Source organism: Anabrus simplex, chromosome 1 (genome assembly GCF_040414725.1).
Source record: "Anabrus simplex isolate iqAnaSimp1 chromosome 1, ASM4041472v1, whole genome shotgun sequence".
NCBI lineage: Eukaryota > Metazoa > Arthropoda > Insecta > Orthoptera > Tettigoniidae > Anabrus > Anabrus simplex.
The window spans coordinates 1,207,915,091-1,207,927,905 of NC_090265.1; the positions used below are offsets into that span (position 1 = coordinate 1,207,915,091).

General features: G+C 40.0%; 1 protein-coding gene across 1 annotated transcript in view; it reads left to right on the top strand.

Annotated features, from left to right (window-relative positions):
- puf (ubiquitinyl hydrolase 1 puf) overlaps positions 1-12,815 on the top strand; it is an 870,156-nt gene that overhangs the window by 600,529 nt on the left and 256,812 nt on the right. The window contains exon 33 of the mRNA XM_068225443.1: positions 7,456-7,582. Within this exon, the coding sequence (XP_068081544.1) occupies positions 7,456-7,582 (127 nt within the window). The remainder of the gene's footprint in view (positions 1-7,455; positions 7,583-12,815) is intronic.

Below are 12,815 nucleotides of genomic sequence, written 5' to 3' on the forward strand. Positions count from 1 at the left end.
GAAAATTAGTAGTGTGATCGGAGAAAGAGATCGGAATAATGATCTTGCTAGAATTGCTAGTAGGAAGAATAAGATTAATCTGATCCACTTCCATTTCTTGTCGTGTCTTCATACTAGGTTTCTTTGCCGGTAGAGTACTGGCAGGGCGGGACGTACTTTTACAGACAGTTTTGATGTGTCCTACTTTGTGACATCGATCACATGTGGCTTTGAAGAAACGGTAGTCACGACGTTCGTGATGCTTAAAATATCCTCTGCAGGAAGGCAGGAGCTGAGGAGTGTTGTGAGAATTGTGCTTCTTCGTAGAAGAGCGAGAATGAACCTGTCGGGCACGCTTGGAAGGGAGCGAGCTGACTTTTGTGGTTCGAAGGAGCAGAAGGTGTCCTGGCCGTATGAGATACGTGAGAGACTTCATGTTTCGTAGCTATTTCAGCTGCAGTCTTCGTAGTCATCTCATAGACTGTGGCAATACGCTGTACTTCTTCCAAAGAAGGGTTACTACTCTTTACAGCGTCGAAACGGACCTTGTCATGGAGAGTATGTAGAATAACCATGTCCCTAATGAGTGAGTCTGTGTAAGGTGTGTTACAACCATCCTTGGAACAGGTAAATTTACAACTCTTGGCGAGACCGCGTAATTCCGCAATCCATGCAGTGTGAGTCTGTTGCGGTTTCATCCTGCATTGAAAAAATTTGTAGCGAGCTGCTACAATATGAGGATCTTTAGCATAATGCTCAGTGATACGAGCGAGGAGCTGTGTAAAGGGAACTTCTGATATCAGCTCTTCTGGGCTTAATTTCTGGAGTAGTTCGCAGGTAGGATTTCCTACGGAACTGAGAAAAAGAGCTCGTTTGCGCTTGTCGTTCGTGATGGAGTGGCAGATGAAGTGTTGTTGAAGTCTGGCTAAGTACACTGACCATTTTTCTTTTTCCAGGTCGAACGGAGAAAATTGAGGAACGGTGGTGGGCTGTGTAAAAGCAGAGAGGGCTTGGATTGCTGTAAGCAAGGCTGTCTGCTGTTGCTGCATGAATTGTTGCTGTTGTTGTTGCAAAGCCTGCGGTATAGCCGCTAACTGTTCTGTAGTAGCCATGATGACAGATGAGATAGGGAGCACAACTTGCGAGACAGCGTGTAAGTAGACCAGCTGGGAGCTTGACCTTCAATCGCTCGCCTGTGAGTGAGAGAGAAAGAGAGCTTGGCGCAGCGAGAATGCACTGTAGGGACAGGTGCTCGTGTATGAAGTGTGAAATGATAGCCTGCTGTCCATAGTTCGAACGGGGCAAACACTGGGAAGAATTGCACTGCACAAATGCGAAATGCTGGTGTAGCTAACTTGTTTCCTGCAGCGAGACTGGTGATATGGCGAAACCACGAATAAAGTGTTCCTCGTTGTCAAGTTTGTTGAATTGGCGGGACCTGAATGTAACTTTTCCTCAGTGCTAATTTTACACTGCACTTTACCTCGTTGCCAATTTTGTTGAATTGGCGCTATGGCCGTCTACTTTTACCTCGTCGCCAATTTTGTTAAATTGGCGAGACTGACACGTAACTTTACCTCGTCGCCAATTTTGTTGTGTTGTATACAAGGAACTTGGTATACAGTGACAGAACATAAAGTTTATTGTTTCAATGATTTGATACAATATATATAAGAAATAAAATTGGATTCTTCTTGAAACTTGTTTGAATGCATGCAGTTAATGTTGAAATTAAATCTTAATTTGAATGTCTGTTGCATATGTACAATTATACAATACGAGAGTTCTATATATACTTAGTTCTATCTTGAGGAGATAGTCTGTTTCACTAATAAATTGTCCTGATAGTCGAAAACTATCTTCTGTGAAATTACAAGCGTAACTTGTAGAGAGAGGCAGAATGCTGGTACTAGGTTTATACTTGCAAGGAACTTGCATTAATTTATTCAAATAGCAGAATGCTAAGGTGGACGTCGGAGCACTGGCGAGGACTAAAGGGAGTAGCAGAATGCTATACTCGGGGCTCGACGTGGCTACGGGGATCAGGATAATGAGGCAATGTTCAGAGGTGAAACCTCACAGCCAGCAATTTGTCCGCCTGTTCAAAACAGGTTTTTAAGAGGAATGTCTCTGTGTCTGACTTGCGGTGTGGTCTGGTCGTCGAACATTGTGGTAATCCTGGAGAGGCTTGGAACGAAGCTCCTTATATATCGCTGGCTGACGTCATCGGTGAGCGTGCCAGGCGCAGTAAAGACACCTCGTAGCTGCTAGAAACTTCGGTGGTGCGGCGGGTTGCGGAGCTTGTAGCCGCAGAGCTTGCGATGCGGAGGACACACAAAACAATTACACTGACCATTGTTTGTTGTGTTTAGACTAACACCTATATTGATATCCTCCTTTTACGACTTGTAAGAACAATCAGGATCCTGATTTTTCACCATACAGGTTTGAGTTTGAGGCTGATGATGCCCTTAATAAGGGCAAAACATATCCTTTAACATTTTATAATAATATTTCATTCTTAAAAAATATCTCTTTGTATTGAATAGGTGGATATTAAAAGAAAAAAATAACACTTGTAACATACTTTGTATTTATGTACATTTCAATACGGACCTAACATGAGAATTATAACGTGTAATGTTCAAACTTGCCATACAGGCGGAGTTCCATTGTTTTTGCGACATGTACTCTCCACACTGAATTTCAAGAACATATGCAGAATGAATACTTGGATGTCCACACCACTCTGCTCACACTACTGGTCTACTAAAAATGATTGTCATTGGGACACCAATTTCTGCCTATTCTTGTATATTCTCCACGAAAGTGACCAGTCTGCTTACCTTGAACTCTATGCATTTCTCTTTAATATTTCATGGCAGATTTAAAACCTTGAACTGGCATCGATCTTACCCCAACTCAACTATTCCACCCCCATCTCCTTTTGTTCCATTTTCTACTCATGTGTACAATGATGTAAAAGGCTTTTGGATGAGAAGTGAACCCATTTCTCGTGCATTCCAACAATATATTAAATAAATAATGAATATTTAAAGTAGGTGTAGATTGCTGTTTTAAGGACATCGGTACACAATTCCTTGTTGTAATTATCTGGTTTTCTACTGTTGTTAATAATCCCTCTGTTTCTGCAATAGTTATGCCAGTTGCATAAGTCATGACAAACATAGCTTTCTGTGATATGTAGTAAGCATTTCCTGTGAATTTCCCTCACTGATGTAGACTTGAAAGGATTTTTTTTTTTTAACTTGATCATTAGTTTTCCATTGCTTGTCAATGGAAATACTTTCTTCTAAGGCCTAAATGTTACCACACACTAGTCATACCATTTATATGGCTGCCAAAATAGTTTATCGTGTAGTTCATTACTTACTTTACTTAGGATGATCAGCTCTCAGCTTATACAAGTGGGTACGGGCAAGTTGGCTGTGTGGTTAGGGGCGTGCAGCTGTGAGCTCGCATTTGGGAGATAGTGGGTTCAAACCGCACTGTCACCGGCCCTGAAGATGGTTTTCCATGGTTTCCCATTTTCATACCAGGCAAATGCTGGGACTGTACCTTAAATAAGGCCCCGGCCGCTTTCTTCCCATTCCTAGGCTTTTCCTGTCCTATCTGTGTCGGTGCGACGTAAAGCAAATTGCAAAATAAATGCTAAGACATGTCTGAGTTGTTTGGATTCCATAAAACTGGAGGTTCCGTGGCTCTGATCACAATATGAAGTCATGTAAAACTACAAGCTTGCTTTCTTTTGCTTGAATGGTCAACACAGCTGATAAGCGTGACTTGGATTCTGTAGTTGAGTTCCCATAGATATACTGTAATTTGTTTAACAATCCAAAAATTGTTTGTTGGTACTAGGATGCCGTATGTACTAACTGCCATAACTTGATTTAGTCAGGCGGTTTGGCCTTACCCGTTGCATTGTCTGCATTGTATTCTGTTACTTGTGCTTAGTAATTGTTTATACAGAGTGTAACAGTAAGGTACAACCAAACTTTCAGGACATATTCTTCACACATTGAAGAAGAAAATAATTCAAATATCGCTATTGTATTGAATTTCAGATGTGCTAATGTATACCTGTGATGGCAGTTTGATGCATGCATCAATGCTAACGGAAGGCATTTTGAATATTTCATGTAAGAAAGCGAGTTGTGGTATACTGGTACGTTCTCTTCCTGTGTGTTTCCCATTGTTAATGTACTGTGTAGAGTTGTAGAAAAAGAGCTCTAACGTGAAAATAAAGCATTTCCAGACCGATGTCAATATAACATACTTTCTTCTTCCATGTGTGAGGGATGTGTTATGAAAGTTTGGCTGTACCTTATTGTTACACACTGTATGCATCAGTTGTGTTTTAGAAGTGATATTGTCATTCTGCGTGCTTGGCGCCCTTGCTTCCTTTATAAGCATACCATTATCTTAATGCCCTCCCTGTAGTTTCCATATTCTTTATTAGTTTCCTTATGCAGTTGCTTTTGTTAATTTTTTAATATATATTTACCTTTTGTGTGTGTGTGTCTACCCTCTAGTCCTGTTTCTTGTTATGGGATCAGTGATAGGGTGAGATGAATGTATATGGCATGTTTTTATGGTTGGATGCCCTTCCTGATGTCAACCTAATGAAGATTAAATGAATGATGGTGAATGATAATTGGGTAAGGATATGGAAGGAATCGGCTGTTGCCTATGAATAGGAGCTGTCCCAGCATTTGCCTGGAAGTGAACATAGGAAACAAACAGAAAGCCATTCTCCGAACAGCCAATGGTGGGGCTCGAGCCCACGCATCTCCCGAATGGATAGCTTGGCTCCATGCCCATAGTGCGTTATCACACACGGCCACTCCAGTCGGTTCATTACCTTATGTGACAGTTTTAAATTATTTATTTGGAAAACGTGTGGAAGGTTGTCACCAGTAAAGTCATTTATATGGATATTACCATTGAAGTTATACGTCATTTTTAAATCTTATCTCCCATTATTGCCACAGCTTTCTTTAATATGCTATATGAAAACCAATTTATGACCACTTTACTGTGGCTTTATTTTTATTAAAGTTTACTGGTCCCGCAGTCTTAGAGGTAGCGTGCCTGCCTCTTACCCGAAAGCCATGGGTTTGATTCCTGATCAGATAGGAGACTTTTACCTTAAAATGTGGGCTAGTTTTAGGTCCACTCAACCTACTTGATTACAACTGAGGAGCTATCCGACAGTGAGATGGTGACCCTGGTGTAGAAAGCTAAGAATAACGACCAAGAGGATTTCTTACGCTTATCACACGGCACCTCTTAATCTGCAAGCATTCGGGTTGACCAGTGGCCGCTTGGTATGCCAAGGCCCATCAGCTGCTGTGCAATGGGGGGTTTTAAAGTATGCTGGTATCTTTACATCACGTACACAACAGCGATCAAATATGCTTTAAATCTCCACCCTGACGTGGCCCACTATATGAGGAAATGTAGACACCTGCCAGTAGGCAGGACAAATGTTAAAGCAATAGATGATGATACATTAATGGTGTTAGTGATTGTTTCAAGGAACAGAGCAAAGAAATTATCTGTCCAAGTTTATCTTAGATGTGAAGCTTTCACAGTCTGTTGAATTATTTAGTTCTTTTTCTGACTTTTGTTGACTTAGGTACCTTGGCATGTAGTTTGCCAACGTTTCAAATATATTTCAGTAATCTTTGTCAAGGCGTTTGAAGTACCCCTGTGCAATCCAAGGTAATCAGTCTTCTCAGGCAGCTTTTTAATGGTGTGTGGCCTCCAAAGGGGCTTGTTGTGGGTCTTTATAGAGTGGACACTGTATAGGCGACCTGCATGGCTACGAGGATGGGGCCCTACCTATGATGAATTCTAATGATGAAGATGGCACACACACACCCAGACCCTGAGCTATTGGAATTAACTAATGAAGTTTAAAATCCCTGAATAGGCCGGGAGTCGAACCTGGGGCCGTCTGGACCAAAGGCCAGTACACTAACCATTTAGCCGTGGAGCCGGACCTCAGGCAGCTAAAAACAGCTATGAAAGTATGGGGCCTCTTGAAACATCTGGAACGTACATCACTCACCAGACAGCTGGGAGTTACCATTGCTGTTACGTAATTTGAGGGTTCACCCTGTATTTTCATGCTCTGACCTGTATATTGTAATCTGTGTATAATAGGCATCCAAGAATTGCTGATATGTAGCCTTCCTGTAAATTCATATTGTTAGAGTGTTTCTTAATTTCTATGGCCTCTTGGATTTTTCTTTTTGAGATTCCAGTGAATAGCTGCTAAAATATTGCTTCTGTCAAATTCAATTTCATTTCTTATTTCACAGGAATGCTTGGTTACAGCTGAAAATTTTATGTCTTGGTTGTCAGTGTGGAGGATATGTTCTTTAAGTCTGGTAGAAATCAGATGCTTTGTTGTGCCTACGTAGCAGATAGCGTAGCTACATTCAGTATGGTAGACTCCAGGGGCCTGTAATTCTGTTGTGTCTTTCACTCGTGGCAGATAATGGGTAAACTCCTGGTGTGGTTTGTAAATGGTCTTAATGTAATATTTGTTTCATATATTCCCAATCCTGTTTGTTGTTTTTCAGATTTATGGAAGGATCACTGTCTTCGAATAGGTTAAATTCTCCGCTTGTATGTTCTCTTCCTCTTTGTTCCAATTTTCTAAAAACATGTTGGATGTTGTTTAACAAATATTCCTTTCTTCTGATGGTTCCTGTGATGTGTTCTTTCTCTACTTCAAGGTGTCCTGTGTTCGATGTCACTATGTCAATAAAGTCAAAGAAATATTAAAATTTATTTATTCCACATATTCAATACATAAAAAGTGATTTTAATTAAGAATTAAAATCTGTGAATAAAATTATAGGGACATGCTTCGCCCTTTATCTAAGGGCATCTTCAGCCTTAATCTCAATCTTTAAGATAAAAAATCAGGATCCTGATTGTTCTTATTGTGGTTGATTTAAAAAAAAAATTACAAATGAATGTGAGGATGATGTAGGAAATATGCTTCAGAAGGTGAGCGAGATGGTTGATTCAACGTAGCAATTTGCGTTCTTATAGAACTACCAATATGCAACTTGTTACCACATTTTTAGACAAGGACATTCAAAAAAGTGTATAAATTATGACTATTTGTTTGTAAGACTTTATTAAGACTTTTATTTTTTAAAATATCTTTACTGCCTTGACAAAGAATACTGCAATGTATTTGAAATGTCCGCAAACTATACCGAACGTACATATAACAACACACTGTTCAACCCGGAAGAAGAACTAAACAGCCCAAGTTTATGTTTCAGTCTCTATTTTCTTTTTCAATTAATTTGTACCATACTGATGTATAAATATTGCTTGTGCTGTTTCTAGGTGCTGGTAAGAATGTTAACGAAGGCATTGCATTATGATCTCTTGTAAAGTTTTGTAAGTTTGCCTATTCCCTTGTTTCAGCTTTATGTGGCAGGTGTGTGGCTACATCCCACAGACACTGTTGAGTCAACAACATGACATTACAGAGGTGGCTGCACAACTCTCCACTTCCTTCTTCCTTGAGACTTTCATACATGCCAAAGAAAAGGTAACTATAGAATGTTAGAGCTAATATCCACTGAAAGACTTCTTTTCCAGATCGTTAGGAAATATTAACTTTTTGAGGAGTGTCTACCGTATTTCACGGCATAATCGTCGCCACCGCGTAATCGTCGCATCCTTTATTTTCAATACAAAAATCGGACTTTAAACCTTTAATTACATAATCGTCGCACGTCCAAATTTTGTTCACTAATCTGGTTAAAAGGTAAATGGAACTGCAACGTAAGTTGCACATGAATGCGCAATTTAAATACGTGTATGGTTTATGGGCAATTTGGCAACACAGTCACGTTTGCGACATGTTGCACAACGTATAAATAAATAATACCGGTATATGTACGACGCATAGCTTACCGATAGACTATCGGCAGTTTGACAACGTGGTCGCGAGACAGTGTACTATTTATTCACCACCTACATATTATGCTTACCGGTAGGCTATCGGCAGTTTGACAACGTGGTCGCGAGACAGTGTACTATTTATTCACCACCTACATATTATGAGTTCCCATTTGAAATACGTAAGGCTGTAAATTATCGCTTATCGGCAACGTCGCCAGGAAATACCGGCTAGGTAGGTTGAATGGACCTCGAACCAGCCCTCAGATACAGGTAAAATTCCCTGACCCGGCCGTGAATTGAACCCGAGGCCTCCGTGTAAGAGGCAAGCACGCTACCCCTACACCATGGGGCCGGCTCCTGTGTTATTGCGCACGAAGTGAAATCCAAGACGATAACGCAGATTTCCACGGAATTATTCAGCCGAATTATTTACGATGTCTCAGTTGTCATCGCTAGACTCTTATCTTACTACTACGTCATAAGTGTCCGGGCATGGGATGAAAACTTTTATCCAAGCAGTCAAGATAATTATTATCCAATGCTATTAAAGTTTTATTTTATAAACTCGACAGTAATGTAATGTAAAATCATCAATAACTGGGAAGAAATATTAACCTAATTACCGTATGTTTAAAAGAAATTGAAAAAAATGAATGTTTGTTACTGACGTCTCGGAATACAGTCAACTATACAGTAGATCTACACCGCGCTAGCTATAGCTCCGGTTTGCGAGCTTTGCGCAAGCGCAGTAGTGTGTCGCAACCAACGAGCTAAACTGATAAATTGTTGCATGCTTCCTTGCTGCCTAACAGTATTGGCTGCTCTGGAATGGACAGATCACAGATGCGTTTATTTGTTTCAGATTTACGTGATTACTGTAGACATGTGTGCGTGAGAATTTAGGTTTTTAATTTGTGTTTTGGGTGTTTGCAGAAATAATTTGTTTTAATAGTGAACAACTACGGAAAGTCATTTATATCCCAAAACATTAACGTGTGAAGCATTTATAAGCGATTATGGGTAAATATAGAAACTATTCTGCGGGCTTCAAGCTAAGCGTAATTGCCTTCGCTGAACAGCACGGGAACAGAGCTGCAGAAAGAAAATTTTCTGTGAGTGAAAAGTTGGTGCGTGACTGGCGGAAAGTAAAAAACAAGCTAAAAAGCACAAACCCTTCTAGACGCGCGTTTAGAGGTCCTAAATTAGGGAAGTTTCCTATAATTGACGAAGAAGTGTTTAGGTACGTCAGTGAAATTCGTAACAATGGCTGCAGTGTATCATATGAAATGTTACAAATTAAGGGACAGGAGGTAGCGCGCAAACACAACATACCGGTAACTCAGTTTAAGGCGACTCGTGGGTGGATTAAGGGGTTCATGCGACGACACAATCTGTCAGTGCGAAGGAGAACATTACTAAGCCAAAAGTTGCCTGCTGATTACACGGACAAGATTGTAAATTTTCACCGATTTGTCATACGTTTGCGCAAGGAAACTTCGTACTTGCTTTCTCAAATCGGTAATGCCGATCAGACTCCAATCTTTTTTGATATGCCTCGCAACAGCACTATTGCACTAAAAGGATCACGGAGTGTATTAATGAAAACCAGCGGTAGTGAGAAGTTGCGATGCACGGCAATGCTAGCCATTACAGCTGACAGGAGAAAGTTGCTGCCTTACATCATTTTCAAGAGGAAAACGATGCCTAAGAATATACAGTTTCCCCGTGGAATTCATGTACGAGTGCAACCAAAGGGTTGGATGGACGTAGAACTCGTGCTGGACTGGATTAAAACTGTGTGGAATAGAAGACCTGGTGCACTACTAAAACAACCAGCTCTGCTTGTTTTAGATAGTTTCCGAGGTCACCTCGTGAACGAAGTGAAGCAAATTCTCACTACAAATAAGACACGACAGGTAGTCATTCCTGGTGGCCTAACATCTGCTTTGCAGCCACTAGACGTATGTGTTAATAAACCCTTTAAAGACCACTTACGTCGATTTTACAACGAGTGGATGATGAGCGGCGATCAGCAATTGACGCCCGCCGAAAATATCAGGCGTCCACCCTTGGACTTGTTATGCTCATGGGTGAAGAAGAGTTGGGATCTTATACCACCTGAACTAGTCTCCAAGAGCTTCAAAAGGACTGGGATTTCGAATGCACTAGACGGTTCCGAAGATGACGCAGTGTGGCAGGGAGATGAAGAATCTGATACTGGTATTAACAGAGGCGAGGACGGCGCATCAGATAGCGAAACCTGCGATAGCGACACTGAAGATTTGGAATAAATTGCGTACCGGTAAGTCCGCATTTCACAACAAAGCGATAATTTTTTGCAAGAGTAATATTTTAACTTTAATACTCAAATTAATGACAAATTAACTTAATACGTTCATTTTTATTTTCAGGTTGGAAAAACGTTCGCCGAATTGTTGCGAAAAATTATGAATTTTGTTTTAGACTATTTTAATTATTTTGATATATAAACGCGAGTATTACGTGCATCTTAAATTTGTATCAAATACAATTTAGTTATAAATACATTTTTTGAGTAATACAAATACTGGTATTAAATATTCATCGTATAATGGTCGCACCCTACAATTTTTTTCGAAAATTTTGGTATAAAAAGTGCGACGATTTTGCCGTGAAATACGGTACATTTCACCTATTGTACTGTTTACCTGACTGTTGTGAGAAATACCTTTTGTATCATAGGTGAATGGACACTACTCAGAAATAACTCTTTAAACTAACACCATGAAGATAACAATTTTCAATGTTAAGAATCATTTTTTCTTTTTTTCTAGTTGACAGTTAAATATTATGCAAAATATTTCAAGGTGAATTCTCAAATACATCTAGTAAATTGCAAAAATGATGAGAAAATTGTATGTGGTTGTCTTAAACCTTGAAATACATTAACTTAAGAATTGTGATCAGTTTTTGAGCAGTTTTATATCTTAATAACAAGTCTCATCTGAACCAGATCATTACATACATAAGTAAGTTGAATTCACAACTTCTGAGATGCATTTTGGTGATCATGGGGTTCCATCTGATTCTGGTATTGCTTCCATTTGTTCTCCTTTCCCATCCTACCTCCCCTGATCAGCTTTTGTATTCTTCCACCCTCAGTGATTATTTTGTTTGGAAGACTTAGGGAGTCCTACATTTTCTCACTGCGCTGCGAATGAGCGCCTCCATAATACACTGTCTGTATAAACACTACATCAAACTTCATCTCTTAGATCACCTGCTTAACTTATCTGCGAAGTGTAGTTTACTAGTCTGCTACATAACCTCTCTTCCACCATTTGCTACATGTGACCTCACCACTTAAGCCCATTTATATGTATTGATTTATTTTCTATCATAACTTAGTACAGTGTTATCCCTCTTTTACACTTAGGGACCCAAGGAATGCCAGTGTAAATGGAAGGAAAGTGTCAATCTTGGAAAAAAAACTTATATACTGTATGCAAAAATACTGTGGAAAAGGACATAACACATATGCATATTGTTAATTTATAGATAGGGCCCTGCGCAGATATACAAAATATCATCCACATCTGCACTTCCTTCATCTGCATCTGCGAATGGTTATCCACATCCGCGAATGGTTAACTGCGGATATTGTAAATATTTAACTACAGTATATTACACCACCCTTGCCATAAAATGGAAAGACAGAAAGGATGTGCATTTGCTTTCAACTGTTGATAAGAACTTGGACTTTGAAGTTGTGAAAAATTCAAATAATACGAGGTGGAGGTGAAGAAGTAGTGATAATACCCAAGGGTATTGGAAGATACAACAGGAAAATGAATGCTGTAGATCGTCAAGACAAAGTCCTTGCATGTTTCCTTGTAACACGATGGACAATCAAGTATAGAGTTTTGCTCTCCCACCTAGAACAACAAAAGGAAGACCGCCCAGTCAAGACAGCCCCCTGCGGCTTCAGGCAAAAGTATGGGGACATTTTTCAGTGCCTATTCCTCCAACAGAAAGGAAGAAACATCCTTCTAGGCCATGCGAAATGTGCAAAGCTCATAAAATAAGGTCCGAAGTGACGTGGCTATGTGAAAAATATGGTGTTCCACTTCACCTGGAGAGTTGCTTCAAAAAATATCACACAATGATTCACTACTGAAGACTGAAAAACAGTTAACGAACAGTTATGCATATAGCTGTGATGTATATAGCTTTGTAAAGATGCCACTTTTTAACAGATTCTCATTAAACAAAATTAAAACCATCATCATCAGTTTTCCACTCCAGTTGCCCGGGTGTGGTCTACGAGCACTCTCCACTTCTGTCTGTCCATGTACCACTCTTCTCTCAAGACGACATCCCAGCTGATTCCTCTTGTTCCTATGTCCTCTTTCACTTGGTCCAGCCACCTCTTCCTAGGTCTTCCTACTGGTCGTTTTCCGGCCACGACTGTGTGTAGCCATTGTTTTCCTGTCCTTCCATCGTCCATTCGTTTGACATGGCCAAACCATTTCAAACGGGCCCTTGTCACTTTTTCATTCAGGGATGGGTACACACCAGCTTGCTCCCTTATTCTTTCATTCCTTACCCTGTCCCTTTTTGTCTTCTGTACCATAGTTCGTAGGAACTTCATTTCTGCGGCTTGTAGTTTGCTGTCCACTTGTTGGGTTGTTGTGCAGGTTTCTAGGCCATATGTTATTATGGGGGTGAAGTATGATTGGAATAGAATCTGCTTTGATCTTAAGGGAACTTGTTCGTTCCAGAGGAGGTTCCGAACTTGATGGTAAAACTGAGCTGATTTTTTAATGCGGTTGTTAATCTCATGCTGTATTCTGTTATCACTTGAAATGATGCACCCAATATATTTATATTGGTCTACT